The sequence below is a fragment of the Moschus berezovskii genome, chromosome 7 (genome assembly GCF_049115385.1).
Source record: "Moschus berezovskii isolate FMDL1 chromosome 7, NW_MosBer_1.0, whole genome shotgun sequence".
Classification (NCBI taxonomy): domain Eukaryota; kingdom Metazoa; phylum Chordata; class Mammalia; order Artiodactyla; family Moschidae; genus Moschus; species Moschus berezovskii.
In genome coordinates, this window is record NC_142466.1 from 84549226 (window position 1) to 84569955 (window position 20730).

Below are 20730 nucleotides of genomic sequence, written 5' to 3' on the forward strand. Positions count from 1 at the left end.
TTAAAGTGGAGATTAAAAAATTTTTTTTTAATTATTTATTTGGCTGTGCCTGGTCTTGGTAATTCATCAAAATAATTACATGTATATACTACCATAAGGTTTATAAATTTAAAAAAAAGTAGTCTCCTACGCTACCCTTTCCCCTGATTCCTGCTCCCTAGAAACGACCATCTTTAACTTTTCAAGCTATTTCTTCTGGTTTATGCCCATGTTTCTAAATAATATTACCAACTGTAGATACTGTCTGCTGGTTGTCTATTATGGAAGATAAGGATTTAGCACTCTTATGCCTCCTTGTCTGTATTTCCCCTCCTTGTATTCTCCCAACTTAAGTTGTATTACAGTTTTTATTTGAATCAATAGTTTACATGACTTTGTGAATATTATTCATAACTGAACTATCTAGGACAAAATGATCATATTTCCATCTGGAACAATTTTTTTTGTTACCTTATAACTAATTTTTTTCCCAATAGAACTATAAAATTCCTCTCAACATTATTTTTTCAGTTGATCAACACTTAATCAGGGAATATTTTCATTCCCTTCTCTTCTGGAAACATTTTGCCCGGAGTCTCCATCCTCCAGCTCCAAACTAGACTATTGTTCCTGGACTTCCTTTGGTACTATTGAAACTTTCCAGTTCGAGCACATTTTCTGGGTCCCAAGTCTTTCTTTTTCATAGCTTGTGTCCTCATATTTAAGGAGCACATCCTCTAGTAGTTTCCTGAGATAGGCTAGGTTATAAAGATAATTTTTTTCACCTGAAAATGTCTGTATTCTACCTTCCCATTTAATTTATATTAGTCTAAAAAGAGAATCTTTGTTTGGATACCATTTTCCTTATGAGTTTTAAGACTGCTTCAGGTCTTCTAATGAAGAAGGTTGAGAACTCCAATGCCATTCTGACTCTCAATATTTACACAATGGCATGCTTTTGGTAGTCTTTGCTATGCCCTTGATAAACTATTTCAACCCAGAGTTTCCTATCTTCAGTGTTGGCAATTTTTTTGTATTATGTCTTTGATAATCTCCTCTTCTCCTGTTTCCTCTGTTTTATCTTTCTGGAATTCCTGTTACTTGGATGATGGACTTTGTGGGTTTATCTGTCAATTAAATTTTATTCCTCTTATTTTCTATTTATTTTTTATTTACTTTCTGAGATGTCTCTTAACATTATTCTTCAAAGCTTTTAATTTCCAAAAGTTTTTTCATGTGTTTTATAGCCTGTAGTTCTTGCTTTATGGCTGAAGTATCAGCTTTTACCACCTTGGTGGTAAGATTTTTAAAGTTTTTTCAGCTCCTTGTTCTATCTCTAATTTCTCTGATCACCTTCTTTTTTTTTTTCTTTTGTTTTGGCCTCCATCTTTAATGTTAGTAGCATTCCTGAGATTTCCATCATACTTAAGAGTAAGGTATTAAAATGCTGATACTTTGGTGGGTTAAGATATATGACAGTAGGATATACCTAGAACCTGGACACTTAGTTGAGGGCTCCCAAATGTAAGTTTTTAGGGTATTTTTTCCTGGGACTGTTTCAGAAAAATCTACCAATCTTCTGCGGGGAAGTAAAAGTCTGACTGCCTGCATTTTGGGATATATGAAGGGGTTAGGAAATGGGTATCTCAGGATTCAGACTTTCATTCATTCCCTGTTTATTTTGACTTACCCCAGCCCTCTGCTATACTTTCTCAATCTTCAGAAAATAAATCATCTAGTCCAGAATTAGAAAAGGATGGTTTTCTGACCATGCCCTGCTTTCATTCTTAGGCCTCACTCCTCCCTTCTAAAATTCATGGTCCCTTCATTTCTGAGTTTTTTTTCATGTTTATGTGAATTATAGCTTGTGAAGCTGTAACTAAAAAAGCTAAATATAAAGGCTTGATTCTCATTGGTGTCCCTCTTCTAGGCACTTGGATTTCAGCTTTTTCTGTTCTGCTAAGCCAGTAACCACTTATCTATCTGCTTTCCAGCTTACATTATTTTGGTAACCTTTTGTCTTCTGTTATCTCCCCTACTGTTTTTTCCCTTTATGTGTTTATAGGTTTTTTTGAGTAATAGCTTTACTAAAATATAGTTCATATACATCGATTTAAAGTGTATAATTTGATGGTTTTAAGTATATTTGCAAACTTGTGCAATCATCACCATAATCAATCTTAGAACATTTTCATCAGTCTCTCAGAAGAAACCCTATGCCCACTAGCACTCATTCTATTTCCTCGCCAAGCCCTGATCCAGTTCTAAGTAACCAGTATTCTACTTTCTGTCTCTATGGAATTGTCTACTCTGACTGACTTCTTTCATTTAACATTCATTTAACATAATGTTTTCGGGGTTCGTCCATGTTATAGCATGTATCAGTGCTTCATTCCTTTCTACTGTTGAATAATATTCCATTATATGAACGTGTACCACAGTTTGTTTATACATTATCAGTTGAAGGACACTGGGTTGCTTTCATTTTTTGACTATTACGAATAATGCTGTTATGAATATTCATGTACAAGTTTTTGTATGCACTTATGTCTTCACTTGATTTGAATGTACACCTAGGAGTGGATGCTAGGTCATTTGGTAATTCTATGTTCAACATGTTATCCAAAGTAACTGTACCATTTTACAATCCCACCAGCAACGTGTAAGAGTTCCAATTCCTTCATATCCTCACTAAAATTATTTTTCTGATTACAGTCATCCTAGTGGGTATGGAGCAGTATCTCATTTAAATTTTGATTTGCATTTACAAGATGGCTATGATGTTGAGCATCTTTTCATGTGCTTACTGACCATTTGCAAATCTTTGGAGAAATCTCTATCTGAATCCTTTGCCCGTTTTTAAACTGGGTTGCCTTTTTATTACTGAGCTTTTAAAGACTTCTACATCTGTTCTAAATATAGACTTAATGATGTACAAACATCTTCTCCCATTCTATGGGTTATCTTTTCACTTTCTGGATGGTGTTCTTTACAAATGCTTTTAATATTGATGAAGTCCAATTTATCTAATTTTTTCTGTTGTTTGTGTTTTAGGTGTAATATTCAATAAACCACTGCTTAACCTAAGGTCCTAAAAGTTATGTTTCTTTCGTTTCTTACGTTTATAGTTTTAGCACTTACATTTAGGTCTTTGATTCATTTTATCTGTATATGGTATGAATATAGACTTTTTAAGATAAATGTTTTTTTTTTTTTTTAATTTACTTTTGGCTGTGCTGGGTCTTTGTTGCTGAATGGGCTTTCCTCTAGTTGTGGTGAGAGCGGGCCACTCTAGTGGTGGAGTGAGGGTTTCTCATTGCAGTGGCTTCTCTTGTTGTGTACCACGGGCTTTAGCATGTGGGCTGCAGAAGCTGAAGTTCATGGGCTATGGGTACAGGTTCAATAGTTGTGGCACACAGACTTAGTGCTCCACTGCATGTAGAATCTTCCTGCATCAGGGATTGAACCTGTGTCTACTGCACTGGCAGCTGGATTCTTTACCAAAGAGCCACCAGGGAAGCCCTGAATATAGGCTTTTTTATACTGTGTTTCTTGTCTGAAATGCATACCATCACATCTTATAGTATTTCTTAAATACTGAAAAAATATGCAATATGCTTTGCTTTATCCTTTGCAATATCCTTTGTTCAAAAAGAACCCTGAAATATGTCTCAAGTTTCTCTTCTGTTTAATTAAAACTATCTTCAAAGAATCAATTTTGCCATGATCTACTGTGGGTTTCATTTATTTGCACTCTATGCTTACCTCAGTATGTTCTTACTTCCTAAATAGTACATCTCATTGAAACTAGAAAACACCTATTATCTTTTCTTTGTTTTTCCTGCATCATAAAGTAAATGTATTTCAGGAATAAGAGTTTCCTTCTCACTCCTTTCTTTTTGTCTTTTTTGATACAGAACATATCATAAAGGTCCCACGTATTTTCTTCTACTTATTCACTTGCTACATTGATTTGTAAATCCTCTTTGCTGTCATTACATGTTTCTTTTTGCGGGGTGGGGGGCAGCTTCTAAAACCTGACCCTGACAGGCAGTGTGGACAAGTTACCTGGATGGAGCACCAGCAACTAGGCTGGTTAGAAGGGCTGCCCCTACCCCAGTGTCCAATAGCCTGCTGCTAAAAGCTATCTCGACATACTTGGGAAACAGAACACAGAGCAGAGGTAAGTGCAGATCTTGTCCACATGTTACACTAAGGTGGAGAAGTTAAGAACATCTCACCATCACCCCAGACCTAGTGGTACATCTATGCTGGATGAAAGGCAGGTTTTTTAATAAAGAGGCAGAGCTTATTCCATGATTCCATGACTGATCCCAGACTCAAGGTCAGCTGGAGGCAAAGGTTTGTGTAGAAAGTCTTTTACAATTTTTAAAAACTGAAGTATAATTGATTTACAATGTTGTGCCAATCTCTGCTGTACAGCAAAGTGACTCGGTTATACACATATATACATTATTTTTTATATATTCCATAATGGTTTATCACAGGATATTGAATATAGTTCCCTGGGCTATACATTAGGATCTTGTTGTTTACCCATTCTAATGTAATAGCTGGGATCTACCAATCCCAAATTCCCAGTCTATCCCTCTCCCTCCCCCACTCTCCCTTGGCAAACACAAGTCTATGAGTCTGTTTCTGTTTTGTAAATAGGTTCATTTGTGCCATATTTTAGATTCCACATGCAAGTGATATCATATGGGACTTGTCTTTCTCTTTGTAGAGAAAGTTTTTTAAAGTCTAGGGCAAGTCGGCTTTATTTTCAGATGCTATTGTTGCTACTGCTATTATCAAAAAAACTTCAGGTCCTTATAATACTTCTACAGTCATTTTTCAAAACCTGAAACTGAGGCAAAGTCCTTCATAAAACCACTTGTCTGAATGGCTCATAAAACCCAAGTCCTACAACAAAAATTTTTGTAAAGATACTCAGGTCTTTATAAGTAGAAAAATAAACAAATCTGTATTATACAAAGTCTTCTTTCTTTTATAGGAATCATGAGTAGTAGTATAGTTAGATCATTTTTTTTTTTTAAGTTAGACCATTTTCAAGTCTATTCTTCCAGATTACCAATGTTCACTCAACATTCAACCAATGTTCACTCTCTAATGGTACAGATTATTTTTAAAATATCCACTAAGAATAATAATAGAGGCTTCCATAGGAAATGGCAAGCAAGTTATTCTAAATGGTTACATAGTTTCTGTTTGGGATAATAAAAAGTTTGGAAATAGATAACAATGATGGTTGCACAACACTGAATATAATTAATGCTGTTGAATTGTACACTTTAAAATGGTAAATTTTATGTTATGTATAACACACTACAATTTTTTAAATACCACCAAAAGTTAATAACAGATAACTCATACTTGGTAGAACACTGAACATTTTACTTCAAAACTGCAATAGATTTTAGTGATGGTCATTAAATAAGCACTAACAAGCCAAATACAAACCAAAGAGTTTTCTTTTGGTTTCTAACTTCACAGTCGTTTGATTTACCTTATAGAAAAATAAATCTCAATTTATATGGCTTAAAACCGGAATCAAAGAGCATATTAAATAGAATACCTGACTAGATCGCAACTTCTTACTTTCCAGGTGGCTCTTCTCCTGTAACAGGGCCTCCTTCTTTGAAACTATGGCCTCCCGTTTCTTTAAGTCTTCTTCCAGCTCCTCTAATTCTTGGCGTTGGTTCAGAACTTTCTCTACTTCTTCATCTAACCATTTCTTTTGCTTATCCAATTTCTACATTAAAATTCCAAAGAAATGTTACAATTTGTTTTTCTTCACCATAAAATTTGTATGGTAATAATATAACTTCAGACTGACTAAACACCTTAAATGAACATTTAAAAGCTATCTGGAACATCTTAAATGAACAGTGAGAATAACAAAATAGTGTCTGTCCAAAACTGTCAAGAAATAAGTGGTTCTAAGTTAACATCTTCCTGTGTTGTTTTATAAGGAGTTAAAATGTATTCCTTGAAAATGCTTGGGTCTGGGATTTTTAAGGCTGACAATTTTCTTTATATATACTGAGAGTCAGTTCTGAGAACATGCTGGAAATCTTGTCTGTTCCAGAGGTGCTTACCTCCATCTAAGCACTAATGAATGAGCTCCTTGCCTGACTGCAGGGGCAAAGCTTTTTGCCTCTCTAGCCCCAGTGCCTGCTATACTGCCTGGCCCATGATTGACTTTCAATAAAATGTTATATGAATGACTGAATGAATTTCTGATTCAATTAACCAATGAGGTGAATAAATGAATAGACATAGTGAAAAAACACAGGTAATAAGGCATGAAAATCTACTCTGCATTGTAACCTGTCAACATCAAATAATTACAAAATAAGTTGAACTGTTAAGATTTCCAAAACAAGCATCTCAGTATTATCTTGAGCTAAGGGTATCTAGAAATAAGTACAAACAAAAATGTGAACGGAATAACTGTCCAAGATGGACTCTACCAAGTGCCCATCTGCACTGGGACAAATTAGCAATGCTTCCTAAATAACAAGAAAACAAATCAATATAGTACTATTTTCCAGTTCTTTTCAAACTTGATAAAAAAAAAAAACTTCCCAGAAATCTATATTAAGACAATAAGACAGTGAATATACACGAGAAAAAGTGAGCAAAGTGACCAAGGCAAAGTGAGATCCAGCGTCCAGAGCTCTGTAGTTTTTCATCCAGACCTAGATAGTATGGTCCTATAAGCAACAGCACATCTGAATAATACTAAACCCTAAAATACCAGGTGAGAGTTGGACTGTGAAGAAAGCTGATCGCTGAAGAATTGATGCTTTTGAACTGTGGTGTTGGAGAAGACTCTTGAGAGTCCCTTGTACTGCAAGGAGATCCAACCAGTCCATTCTAAAGGAGATCAATCCTGGGTGTTCATTGGAAGGACTGATGCTAAAGCTGAAACTGCAATACTTTGGCCACCTCATGCGACGAGTTGACTCACTGGAAAAGACTCTGATGCTGGGAAAGGTTGGGGGCGGGAGAAGAAGGGGACGACAGAGAATGAGATGGCTGGATGGCATCACCAACTCTGTGGACATGAGTTTGAGTGAACTCCGGGAGTTGGTGATGGACAGGGAGGCCTGGCGTGCTGTGGTTCATGGGGTCGCAGAGAGTCGGACACAACTGAGCGACTGAACTGAACTGAACAATTACTACAACAGTAAGGATATCCCAGAACAACGATAGAAATACTTTAGTTTTGTTATATCCAGCTGTATCTTAGAAACTCCACACATGAGACCCTATGAAGACTAGCAACTAAAACATATTCTACAAACATTTCTTGACTGAGTGGGGTTTGAAAGTTAAGTAAGAGATCTTCTGTAAGCTCCATTCCAATAAAAGAGAAACCAGAAAATGATGACTGTTGATAATAAATGCTGTATACAGCTAACTCCTAGGTATATGTATGCAAAAATGGAGGGTGGGATCGGTTCCGTCTGAGAAATGAAAGTAACATCAACGCCTCAGAGTAGGCAATACTTCAGCTGTGCTTTGAGGACTGGGTGTTGTGCTGTGCTTAGTCACTCAGTCGCGTTGGACACTCTGCGTCCCCATGGACTGTAGCCCGCCAGGTCCAGGGAAGTCCTTGAGGATTGGGTAGCAGTCTGCTAACATAATAAGTTTTTTAGAGAAACAATAATAATTGAATGAATTTTCCTGCACTGGAGATAATAAAGTTATGATCTGTGCAATTCACAGTATCTTAGTAAGTTTTTTGAAAATTTCTTACTTTGTCTTTTCTCTCTTAAACAGTCCTACCACAGTGCCAATTTTAAATACTTTCTTCTTATAAAAGAGTTTCATATCAAAACAAGGTCCTATTATAAGCTTTTTGGATAGTCAAATTGATTAATTTATAATATTATTTAAGAGTCAAATTCTGGAAAATATTGTTTTAGAACACTAAAAAGCAGGGGGTTTTTTTTGTTGTTGTTGTTGTTTATTATTATTTTTAACCCAACAAAGTCAATGCAGGCTGTGAGAACCTATATTGTATTCATTTAAATTTAGATTCTGAATGTTTTATAAAGTGGCGCTAACTATTCTATGCTTTCCTACCTCTTCTACTCCTCCACATACCCTTCCACCCAGAAATAATATTACCAGGCATGTCAGAGAGAAAGCTCTTTAACCAGTTTCTAAAAAGCACCAGTAAAATAACTGAGAATACATGCAAGTCCTAAATCTTACTGTTAAAATATTAATATATAAGATTTAAGAAGAACAAATAATTTTTTCAGAATTAGGTTGATGCGTTTGCATTTGAGGGTAATCATAGCTTTAAGTAATTTTTAAGACTTTTAGTACTGCCGTTCCTAATTTACATAAAATTTTGTTTTTTTTGAACTTTGATACTAATTTATGAATTTCATTTTTTAAATGTGGCATTAAGACAATAGCTTTTTAATATATTACATATGGTGCATATACAATTTGGTTGTGTTTGAGTAAAGAGCGCTTATCTTTAGAAATATATCTGTTTCCGGGGGAATAAACCAGTCTTGACATAAGGATAAACAGAATCTAGTTTTCATGTTTTCATTTCACAATTCAAATAAACTCATTTCTGCTGAAGTAAGAATACAGCATTCATGTTGATGTTTGGTAGAAACCAACACAATACTGTAAAGCAATTATCCTTCAATTAAAAATAAATAAATTAAAAACAAAACAAAACCAAAAAAAGTACAGCACATTTCTGGATGAGAAATTAATTTTTAATAACAGAAAAGTTTCAGAAGAAATTTTGTACTCCAGTGGCAAAGTCTAGTGTTTGAATATTTACTTAGAGTCCACCTCTTTTTACCTCTACTTAGACAATCATCAAATCGAAAAGAAACCAGGAAACACTAAACAGAATCGACAAACCTGGAGTTGGTCCATACTTCCAAACGAACCTTCTCTCCTTTTCATCTTAAATGCATCAAGGTCCTCAGCTTTCAGTTTTAGATCTTTCTGTTCTGTTTTTAACTGTAGTTCCTATAGAAAACAGGAATTAAAATCACCTTATTGCTTTTACTACATGGCCATCATTAAGTATTTATGCAGATAATCATTTTAATATTTACTTTCCTAGTTGCAAAGAGAAAGAAAATAAGTAGATGAAGCTTGGGGCTATTAAGGAAGAAAATAATGTTAGCCCTTCATTCAAGCAATAAAATGTCACAGCAAAAATTAACATTTACTAGAAAAGCTAGGTATTTTTTTCATTTTTCACCAGTGTTACAAATTAGAGTAACAGGGGTAAGAGTATGAAAATTATAAATCCACTTTTCTCTTGCCTTTCTGAGTTCATTACCTTCAGTGAGTCCACCCAAGGTACCCATCTGCAACAGGGATATTAGAATTTATCACAGGAGAAATGTAAAAAGAAAAGAAATACTCAGGTTCCAGCATTCAAAACTGAGATTTTGCAGCATGAGAATAGTCTTTCAAGACTGATCATGGTCCTCTGAAGAGTATTTTCCAAATTCCTTCAGTTTCTATTCACATCACATCTTAAGAGTCAAGTCAAGAGGGCCCATGTGTTCTACTGGGGTTTACAGACGATGTTACTGTCCACCACCAAGGCTTAGCAGGAATCTGGAAGGAAGCCATGAACTCAAAGTGGGCTGGTCCGCACTGCTATTTCTTACTGGTCCATGATGAATAAGTACAGAAATTAAAAGTAAGTGTTTAGAACCTTTTACAACAATTTAACAGAATAATTTTATGTCTATTGAATCTAATAATTAACAGATAGACTTATTGTATATTTTAATTTTTATTACATTTTTCTACTAGTTCTTGTTTTACAAAGGTATTGGGCTCTGACAAATTCATAATAAAATGAAAATTGTACTCTGTGTGTGTGTGTGTTAGTTGCTCAGTTGCGTCCAACTCTTTGCGATCCCATGGACTATAGGCTACAGGCTTCTCTGTCCATGTAATTTCCCAGGCAAGAATACTGGAATGGGTTGCCATTCCCTTCTCCAATCTTCCCCACCCAGTGATCAAATCTGAGTCTCCTGTACTGCAGGCAGATTCTTTACCATCTGAGCCACCAGGGAAGACCCCCAAATTGTACCTTTTCTATAGGGAATTTTGGAAGTACTGAAAAAAAGGGAATAAAAGGGAAGTCTACCATTTTCCAGGTCTGGAAATGGCAGAAAGGAGGAAAAAGAGAGTAAGAAATGTGTGTCCCAGTTCTCCTCTTGAGTTTTGACCTAGGAAGGGGATGATAAGTAAAGGTGTCACTGAGGGCAGAGAGAATGGGGACTGCAGTGCAGAGGCTTCACACCCACAAAGGTCCACGCAGTCTTGCTGAAAGAATACAACTACGATCAGGGAACAGCGACTAATTGGACTCCCTGCACTTGGAGAATGAGGATGACGAATTGAGGACAAATAGGGAAAAGAAATGAAGCCAAAGCTCCTCCACTCTCTACACTGAAAGTGAGACCAGTCTATAGACTATACTGGCTTCATACCAGGGGCCAGGAGGGAAAGGTGGACAAGGGAGAGCAGACTCCAGCCAGTCACATGCAAGAATCAACTGAAATTCAGGAAGTCCCTCCTTCTCAACTCCATGTGATGCAATAAAGCCACACAATGGAACACCACATACACTAGAGACTATCTTTGAGAAGCATAGGGAGGAGGAAAGTGAATATTCTTGTTCAAGAGAACTGAAAATTATTTGAAGGAAATGTCTAAACTATCAGAATAAGGTTTGAACAGATTGGATAGTTGGTTAGTTCCTATGATATTTCCAGCAATTATTATGACATGGATTGGGCTGGGCAGGGTGGGAGGAGTGTCATAAAGAACACGAGGCTACTATAGATTCAATAAAGAAATTTTCTATGCCCACTTGAGTTGAATTATGAGTGAATTTTAGACCCTCTTATATTTACTATTAATTTTTCATGCTTACCTATTGCTTGTTCACAGTTGTAATTCAGCTCCTGTCACAGTCACGGTGACTTTAGGATGCTGAAATAAAGGCACCTTATACCAGGGTTGACTCTCTACTATTCGTTTTTCTACACATGCTTTGAAAGTATATAACAGGTGATCTAATCCCCTCTTCTGTATGTTGCTCTAGACATTACCTTTACCATATATTGTAATCCCTAACATAATATTAAAATAGCTGTCTACCAGGTACTGTGCTATGCTTTTTACATCTATTTAATTATCCCATTTAATCCTCACAATAATCCTATGAAACAGATACCATTATAAATCCCATTTTACAGATGAGGAAATTGGTGCTTAGAGAAGTAAAAGTCCCATATCACACACTGATCCACAATTTCAGGGGTTCCCATACCTTTTCTTTATTATTTCAGTTAAGAACTGCTGCTCTAAGAAAAACCTATGCAGAAGTCCTAGTATTCACTGGAAATGGTTTAGTCATGTGAAAAATGAAATGTTAGAAAGCTAGTTCCAAAACAGCAAGATGTCCCTTAGGACTCTAAGCAGATGCTGTTTTTGCATGAAGTAATAGAAATTTCAATATATTTTCAGGGCAGACTGTTTCTTTTCCTGGAATACTGAGAGAAATGGCTAGAAGGAACAAAATTACCCTAGATAAGAAAGTGCAAAGTTTTAGTTACCAGAAGAGTTGCATTTCAGCAGACTATGTGTTCTACTCAAAAGCTTCTTTCTTTTCCCTAAACAGAGATTTAGAGAGTCCTATGTCTTGTTGGTTTAAGCCAGGGTTCACGAGAGATGAGCAGCTGAGACCCAAAGACCACAGGACTGAGAGTTAGGCCTGCTCCTCAGAATGGAAGAAGGACTGCAACAAACAGACTAGGTTGTTGGCAATGAAATTAGAACTGACCATCAGAAGATTGTCTATAGAACTTTTTGGTTCACTGGATAAAGGTAAGGAGGAAGAGGACAGAGTCAAGAATGATTGATAAATTTCTAGTTTACTCAACTGAATGCACTGAAATGTCATGTAAAGTACACTGGAAAACTATACTTTCTCCCCCATTAAGGGAGCAGGGAGGAAGAGTAGCGGGGAGATAAGTAAGGAAGATCCTGAATTCACTTATAAGTCAGTCAGTTCAGTTGCTCAGTCGTGTCTGACTCTGTGACCCCATAGACTGCAGCACACCAGGCCTCCCTGTCCATCACCAACTCCCAGAGTTTACTGAAACTCATGTCCATTGAGTCGGTGATGCCATACAACCATCACATCCTCTGTCGTCCCCTTCTCCTCCCACCTTCAATCTTTCCCAGCATCAGGGTCTTTTCCAATGAGTCAGTTCTTCACATCAGGTGGCCAAAGTATTGGAGTTTCAGCGTCAGCATCAGTCCTTCCAACAAATATTTAGGACTGATTTCCTTTAGGATGGACTGGTTGGATCTCCTTGATATCCAAGGGACTCTCAAGAGTCCTCTTCAACACCAGTTCAAAAGCATCAGTTCTTCAATGCTCAGCTTTGTAGTCCAACTCTCACATCCATACATGACTACTGGAAAAACCACAGCTTTGACTGCAGACCTTTGTTGACAATGTCTCTGCTTTTTTAATATACCATCTAGGTTTGTCATAACTTTTCTTCCAAGGAGCAAACGTCTTTTAATATCCTGGCCGCAATCACCATCTGCAGTGATTTTGGAGCCCAAAGAAATAAAGTCTGACACTGTTTCCCCATCTATTTCCCATGAAGTGATGGGACCAGATGCCATGATTTTAGTTTTCTGAATGTTGTTTTATGTCAATTTTTTCACTCTCCTCTTTCACTTTCATCAAGAGGCCTTTTTTAGTTTCTCTTCACTTTCTGTCATAAGGGTGGTGTCATCTGCATGTCTGAGGTTATTGATATTTCTCCTGGCAATCTTGATTCCAGCATTTCTCATGATGTACTCTGCATATAAGTTAAATAAGCAGGGTGACAATATACACCCTTGACATACTCCTTTCCCAATATGGAACCAGTCTGTTGTTCCATGTGAAGTTGTATTGCTTCTTGACCTGCATACAGATTTCTCAGGAGGCAGGTCAGGTGGTCTGGTATTCCCATCTCTTGAAGAATTTTCCACAGTTTGTTGTGACCCGCACAGTCAAAGGCTTTGGTATTAAGATATTAAGAAGAGGTGGAAGAATACACAGAAGAACTATACAAAAAAGATCTTCACGACCCAGATAATCACAATGGTATGATCACTCACCTAGAGCCAGACTCCTGGAATGCAAAGTCAAGTGGGCCTTAGGAAGCATCACTATGAACAAAGCTGCTGGAGGTGATGGAATTCCAGCTGAGCTATTTCAAATCCTAAAAGATGATGCTGTGAAAGTGCTGCACTCAATATGCCAGCAAATTTGGAAAACTCAGCAGTGGCCACAGGACTGGAAAAGGTCAGTTTTCATTCTAATCCCAAAAAAAGGCAATGCCAAAGAATGCTTAAACTGCTGCACAATCGTACTCATCTCACACGCTAGCAAAGTAATGCTCAAAATTCTCCAGGCCAAGTCTCAACAGTACGTGAACTGTGAACTTCCAGATGTTCAAGCTGGATTTAGAAAAGGCAGAGGAACTGGAGATCAAATTGCCAACATCCACTGGATCATTGAAAAAGAAAGAGAGTTCCAGAAAAACATCTACTTCTGCTTTACTGACTATGCCAAAGCCTTTGACTGTATGGATCACCTATAAGACAACCTATAAAGATGCCAATGGTTGGATGTGTGAATCCATAGCTCTAATGGCAAATCTGGTATTAAGGATTAAATCTGGGAGTTGTCAGAGTTAAACTGTAGTCACAGGAAAAGAGATGAGATGTCACCCAGGCCAAAGTATGGAAGATAAAGAGGACATAGGCTAGAGTCTGGAGTAATTCCCATAAGTAAAGAAATGATAGTGTACGATAAGCTAGCAAAGACAAAGAACAAGCAATCGGAGAAGAAAAAACAAGGTGAATATAACTTCACAAATGCAAAAAGGAAAATATCTCGAGATGGAGGAAGTGGTTAACTATGTTGAATGCAGTGTTAAGGACTTCAGTCACAGAGAGAGCACTGATGTACTTCTCAAGAGCTTTGAAGTGAATGGTACCGCCAAGACCCAGAAACCAGACTGGAGAAGACAAGAGAACAAATGAAAAGAAAAGAAACAGAATCAAATATAGTAAACTTTTCCAAGCAGTTTGGTTATAAAGGGAAGAAGAGAGAGAGACAGAAGTATAACGTTGATGAAGAATAATTTTCGGATGAGAAAAATCTAAGCTGTTTAAAGAAAGAATCTAGCAGAAAAAGAAAAGCTGGAAATATAGGAACAGAAAAAGACATAAATGAGATAAAGCTCATAAGTGCTTAGCACAGTATTGAATAAAGATAAATAATAAATGTTATTTATTTTCTATAATAATAATCATCACAATATTAAGAATGAGCAACTCAAAAGTATTAAGAAAGTAATTCCATTTACAGTAACATCTAAAAGAATAAAATATCTGGGAATACATTTAACCAAGAAGGTAAAAGACTAGCACACTAAAAATTTTAAAATACTATGAAAGAAATTAAAGAAGAAATGAAAAGACCACCCCAGGGCTTCTCCCATAGCTAGGTGGTAGAGTCCACGTGCCAATGCAGTAGACACAGGTTCAATCCCTGATCCAGGAAGATCTGACATGCTGTGGAGCAATTAAGCCCCTGCAGAACAAGTACTGATGAGCCTGTGTTCTAGATCCCAGAAACTACAACTGAGCCCACACGCTGCGACTAATGAAGCCCTGTGCCAAGAGTCCATGCTCCTCAATTAGAGAAGCCACTGCAATGAGAAGCCCGCTCACTGCAATGAAGAGTAGCCCTTCACTTACCACAACCAGAGAAAAAAAACCCAGAGCAACTAAGACTCAGCATAGCCAGAAAATGAAATAAATAAATAAATAAAACGGAGAAAATATATATATAAAAAAAGGCACACCATGCTCCTGTGGAAGAAAACTTAATATTGCCATGATGCCAGTACTACTCTAAGAGACCTACACAGTCAACACAATCTGTATCAAAATTCCAATGATCTTTTTGCCAAAATGGAAAAGCTGACACTTAAATTCATATGGAATTGCAAAGGTCCTTGAAGAGCCAAAACAATGCTGGAAAAGTACAAAGTTGAAGGACTTAATTCCCGATTTCAAAATCTACCGCAAAGCTATTGTAATCAAAACAGTGTGTACTGGCACAAGGACAGACACAGAAACAAATGGAATAGAACTGAATGTTTAGAAACAAATTCATAGATCTATAGTCAACTGATTTTTGACAAGGGTACCAAGTCCATTCAACAGAAAAATAACTGTCTTTCAGTAGATGGTGCTGGATTTCCACACGTAAGAGAATGAAGGTGGTCCCCTATCTCACACCACATACGAAAATTAACTCAAAATGGCCCAAGGACCTAAACACAATAGCTAAAACCATAAAACTCTAGAAGACAACACAGGGGTGGGTAAATCCTTATGACCTTAGATCTGGAAATGAATTCTTAGATATGACACTAAAAGCAAAAGTGAAAAAAAGGAAACACAGATACACTGGAACGTCATAAAAATGTAAACTTTGGAATATCAAAGAATATTATCAAGAAAATTCAAGGATAATCTACAGAATGGAAAAAAAAATTTGGAAGTCATGTATCAAAGTTTAATGTCCAGAATACAGAGTGAATTCCCACAACTCAGTAACAAAAGACAATCCAATTAAAAAAGACAACTTCAAAAGACTTTTCTCCAAAGAAGATATACAAATGGCCAATAAGCACATGAAAAGATGCTCAATATCATTAGTCAATATGGAAATGCAAATCAAAATCATAATGACATTCCATTGCACATGTACTTGGATGACTATAATAAAAAAGAAACAGAAAATAACAAGTGTTGATGAAGATGAGAAATCAGACCCTCAAACATTGTTGGTGAGAATGTAAAATGGTGCTGTCACTATCAGAAACAGTTGGTGGTTCCTGAAAAAGCTAAGCATAGAATTAGCATCAGTTCAGTTCAGTCGCTCAGTCGTGTCTGACTCCGCGTGACCCCATGAATCACAGCACGCCAGGCCTCCCTGTCCATCACCAACTCCCGGAGTTCACTCAAACTCATGTCCATCGAGTCAGTGATGCCATCCAGCCATCTCATTCTCTGTCGTCCCCGTCTCCTCCCGCCCCCAATCATTCCAGCATCAGAGCCTTTTCCAGTGAGTCAACTCGTCGCATGAGGTGGCCAAAGTATTGCAGTTTCAGCCTCAGCATCAGTCCTTCCAATGAACACCCAGGATTGATCTCCTTTAGAATGGACTGGTTGGATCTCCTTGCAGTCCAAGGGACTCTCAAGAGTCTTCTCCAACACCACAGTTCAAAAGCATCAATTTTTCGGCGATCAGCTTTCTTCACAGTCCAACTCTCACATCCATACGTGACCATGGGAAAAACCATAGCCTTGACTAGACGGACCTTTGTTGACAAAGTAATGTCTCTGCTTTTTAATATGCTATCTAGGCTGGTCATAACTTTCCTCCCAAGGAGTAAGCATCTGAGGAGAGTGAAAAGGTTGGCTTGAAGCTCAACATTCAGAAAACAAAGATCATGGCATCTGGTCCCATCACTTCATGGGAAATAGATGGAAAAACAGTGGAAACAGTGTCAGACTTTATTTTTTTGGGCTCCAAAATCACTGCAGATGCTGACTGCAGCCATGAAATTAAAAGACGCTTACTCCTTGGAAGGAAAGTTATGACCAACCTTGATAATATATTGAAAAGCAGAGATATTACTTTGCCAACAATGGTCCGTCTAGTCAAGGCTATGGTTTTTGCCGTGGTCATGTATGGATGTGAGAGTTGGACTGTGAAGAAAGCTGATCGCCGAAGAATCGATGCTTTTGAACTGTGGTGTTGGAGAAGACTCTTGAGAGTCCCTTGTACCGCCAGGAGATCCAACCAGTCCATTCTAAGGGAGATCAATCCTGGGTGTTCATTGGAAGGACTGATGCTAAAGCTGAAGCTGCAATACTTTGGCCACCTCATGCGACGAGTTGACTCACTGGAAAAGACTCTGATGCTGGGAAAGGTTGGGGGTGGGAGGAGAAGGGGACGACCGAGAATGAGATGGCTGGATGGCATCACCGACTCTGTGGACATGAGTTTGAGTGAACTCCGGGAGTTGGTGATGGACAGGGAGGCCTGGCGTGCTGTGATTCATGGGGTCGTGGAGAGTCGGACACAACTGAGCGACTGAACTGAACTGAACTGAATTTCATGGCTACAATCGGCATGCGCAATGATTTTGGAGCCCCAAAAAATAAAGTCTGACACTGTTTCCACTGTTTCTCTATCTATTCCCATGAAGTGATGCATATGACCTAGCAATTCCACATCAAGGTATTTCAAGTCCAAATTGAAATCAGGGACTTGAACAGTTACTTGTATGCCAATGTTTATCACAGCACTATTCAACAGCCAAAAGGTGGAAACAACCCAAGTGTCCATCAGATAAATGTAGAAAAAAAAATGTTGTGTATGCATGTAATGGACATAAAAAGGAATGAAAAAGGAATGAAGTTCTGATATATACTACAACATGGCTGAACCTTGAAAACTTTATGCTAAATGAAATAAGCCAGACACAGGACAAATATTGTATGATTTCACTTTTATAAAATGTTGAGAATAGGTAAATTCATAAATATGTAAGTAGATTAAGATTACCAGGCACTGGGCGGAAGAGGGGGGAAAGGACTCACTGCTTAATGGTTACTGAGGGTGATGAAAAGGTTTAAAAAAAGATGGAGATGATGGTTGCACAACACTGTGAATGTAATTAATGCCATTGAATTATATGCTTAAACAAGGTAAAAATGTTCAATTTCATATTATATTTTACCACAGTTTATAAAAATCAATAATGTAATATACCAAAACTCACTGAACTATATACACTTTACATTGGTAAACTGTATGATATGTGAAGTACATCTCAATAAAAGTGTTTAAAAAAAAATAAAGAATCAGTAACTTGGCTTAAATGCTCTTTAAGTTCCCTTCCATGTCTAAATTCTGTCATTCTTTTTTCTAAGGTCTGAGAATATGTTACTTTCCTAAGTTTAAAATCTAACCTCCAATTATGTCCCAAACCTTGGGTTAGGCTTAATATTTCAATAGAACAGAGCCTGGTACACAGTGCTAGATAAGTGTTCGTTGTTGTGGTTATTATGATTATTATCAGCCTCCTTTTCTTCAGAAGAGCCCTATTGAGGCAAGTATGATAAGGATATTTAAGAATTAACAGACATAGAGAGGGTAAGTGATTTTCCCAATAAATGGTCCAGCCAAGAATGAGAGAGTTGGGATTTGAATGCACACTAGCCAAGCTCCAGAGCCTGGGCTGATACCAGTAGTTCCTCACAGCCTAGAACTGCTAGGCACACAGGTCTGATCACTTTTCTGCACACTAGGAATGAAATGGTACCATCATTTTTACCTTGTACTTTTTCTTATGCTGACACCTGGACATTTTCAAAGCACTTTGAAAATGGGAAATCCTAGTCAAATGTTAGATATTTTTTAGAAAGTCAGCTTCATAAATTTATGTTTTTGACAGTCTCAACTGAAGTTAAGGTCCTAGTTAGAGAAATTATCATTGCACTTTCTTTTGTGAAGTCAAAGCCTTCAAGACAGTACTCAGAATTCAATAAATAGCTTTTACTATGTAGATCAACAAAGTTTTAAGGTGAATGGGAACAGCAGCCAAGGACAGGCCAAGGTTAGATACCTCACAAGCCAAATGAATCAAGACCTGGGTTTCATTAGCTCTGAGTCGTTGAACATTTCATATTATGATTAGCAGGAAAGTATGACAATATTACTTTGATTTTTTGTTGATCCCGCTTAATTTCTGCATCCAGTTGCTTCCTTTTTTCGTTTTCTTCTCGAAGTCTTTTTTGCAGCTGTACCTTTTGACATTTCATGTGATCTACATTCTGCTCTAGTTCATTAGCACGTTTCTCATTTTGGATTGACAGTGATGCCAATTTCTTACTATTTTGATGCTTCTTCTGTAAGACCTGGATCACATGGAATATTTAAAAATGAAAAACTGCATTTCTCATATCCTTCCAGTGAACTTAAAACTTTTCATTTAATTACGCATGTTGGCATTTCTTCCTACATTTTAATTTATTCTTGACAGTTTCACAATTGTTTTCTATATTTCTACTTTTACAATCGGTCAACTATTATAATTTTCACAAGATGTAAAGAATGATGAACCTTCCTGGTGCTGGCAGCCAAACAGAACAAAACCAAAATCGCTGCTTTTTTTGGGAGTGTTTTAATTTAAAAATACTTTATGTACATAATAAAAATTAAAACAATACAAAACTGAACTTATATTTAAAAAGACTCTTATCTCTGATGCCTAATCTACCTGTCTTGCTTCCTGAAACAAAATTACCAATTTCTTAAGTATTCTTTGAGAAATAATTTATATGCATATCAATAACTTTATGTATATATATTCTAGGTAGACTATTCTCCACCTCCTTTTTTTTCTATATAATTTATCTTAGAGGTCTTTTCACATAGATTTGTTCTTTCTATGTGACTGCATAGTATTCTACTGTACTCATATTTAAAATCCAGCTATAGCCTAAGTCATTAATCCCTGAGTTAAAATGATCAGAAATGATACCATTTTCCCAGAGAGTAACCATTATAATTATTAATTATCATAAATAAAGCTTTTCCTCTCTAGCAAAAGTTATCCATAGACAGCACTAAAAATCTGTGAACATTTGTGAAGAGTTTACTGTACTAATATAAAATACCAGTGTTTCAATTTAATCTTGATCAAACAAACATAGATTTGTATTACGTACTTTAGCATTGCACTAAGTACATCTCAGATGAAATAAAGTTAAGGTGAGGTTATTTGTTAGTTATGCAGACTACAATTAATTATTTCTTTTATCTTGGCAATAAACTACTGGGGGAAAAAAACACATTTTGTTTTAATTAAGTATTCACAGACGCATTGTAGCTTAGGAGCAGGGCTATTGAAAGGGTGGTCTGTGGACCAGTACCAGTCACAGACTGCTGTCAGCCTGCACCATGAAGGACATTATTAGATTCAGCTGATGGTGTTTCCATGCAAGACTTTTTTTGATGAGGGAAGTTGTGCTCTTATTTACCTTTATCCTGCTGCAGACCAATAATGAACAATCTGCAGTGGACTACTTTGAGTACTACTAGCTTGGATGCCACAGGACTCTGAAGTTTCCCAAGCCTGAATTTGGACCCTGGTTTTGTCACTTATTTTTAACAGTAATTGCAATATTGAAGCAAAAATTTTAATATTAGTACTGTAGTGTCTTTTCCACATGATATTGAAAACATCAGTATAAGTACTGATAATCTTATTTAAAAGTAAGATAGGTTGTCATTGTCTTTTGTGCTTATTCCACAGATGCTCAAATGTGGAATGTGAACTCTGTTAGCATTAAAATATTAATATAACATATAATGCTATATATATATATCTAAAGGCAAAGAACACAGATTTCAGATTTAATTAGAACAAATTTAAGTTTTAAAAACTAAAGTAGCTTCATTATACCAATAAAACAACTAGTATTTCAATATTTTTAAATGGTATGAAATGTTAGTGTACCAAAAACCACTTTTATCGTCACAATTATATG

The 20730-nt window shown here is 36.7% G+C and overlaps 1 protein-coding gene across 10 annotated transcripts in view; it reads right to left on the minus strand.

Annotated features, from left to right (window-relative positions):
• KIF27 (kinesin family member 27) overlaps window positions 1–20730 on the minus strand; it is an 89144-nt gene that overhangs the window by 20755 nt on the left and 47659 nt on the right. For 8 of the 10 annotated variants that reach the window (XM_055427368.2, XM_088838070.1, XM_055427365.2 and 5 more), the window contains 3 exons: window positions 18898–19095; window positions 8905–9015; window positions 5576–5752 (listed from right to left, as the gene is read on the minus strand). In XM_055427368.2, the coding sequence (XP_055283343.2) occupies window positions 5576–5752; window positions 8905–9015; window positions 18898–19095 (486 nt within the window). The remainder of the gene's footprint in view (window positions 1–5575; window positions 5753–8904; window positions 9016–18897; window positions 19096–20730) is intronic. The other 2 variants (XM_055427369.2, XM_055427375.2) reach the window with 1 other exon arrangement.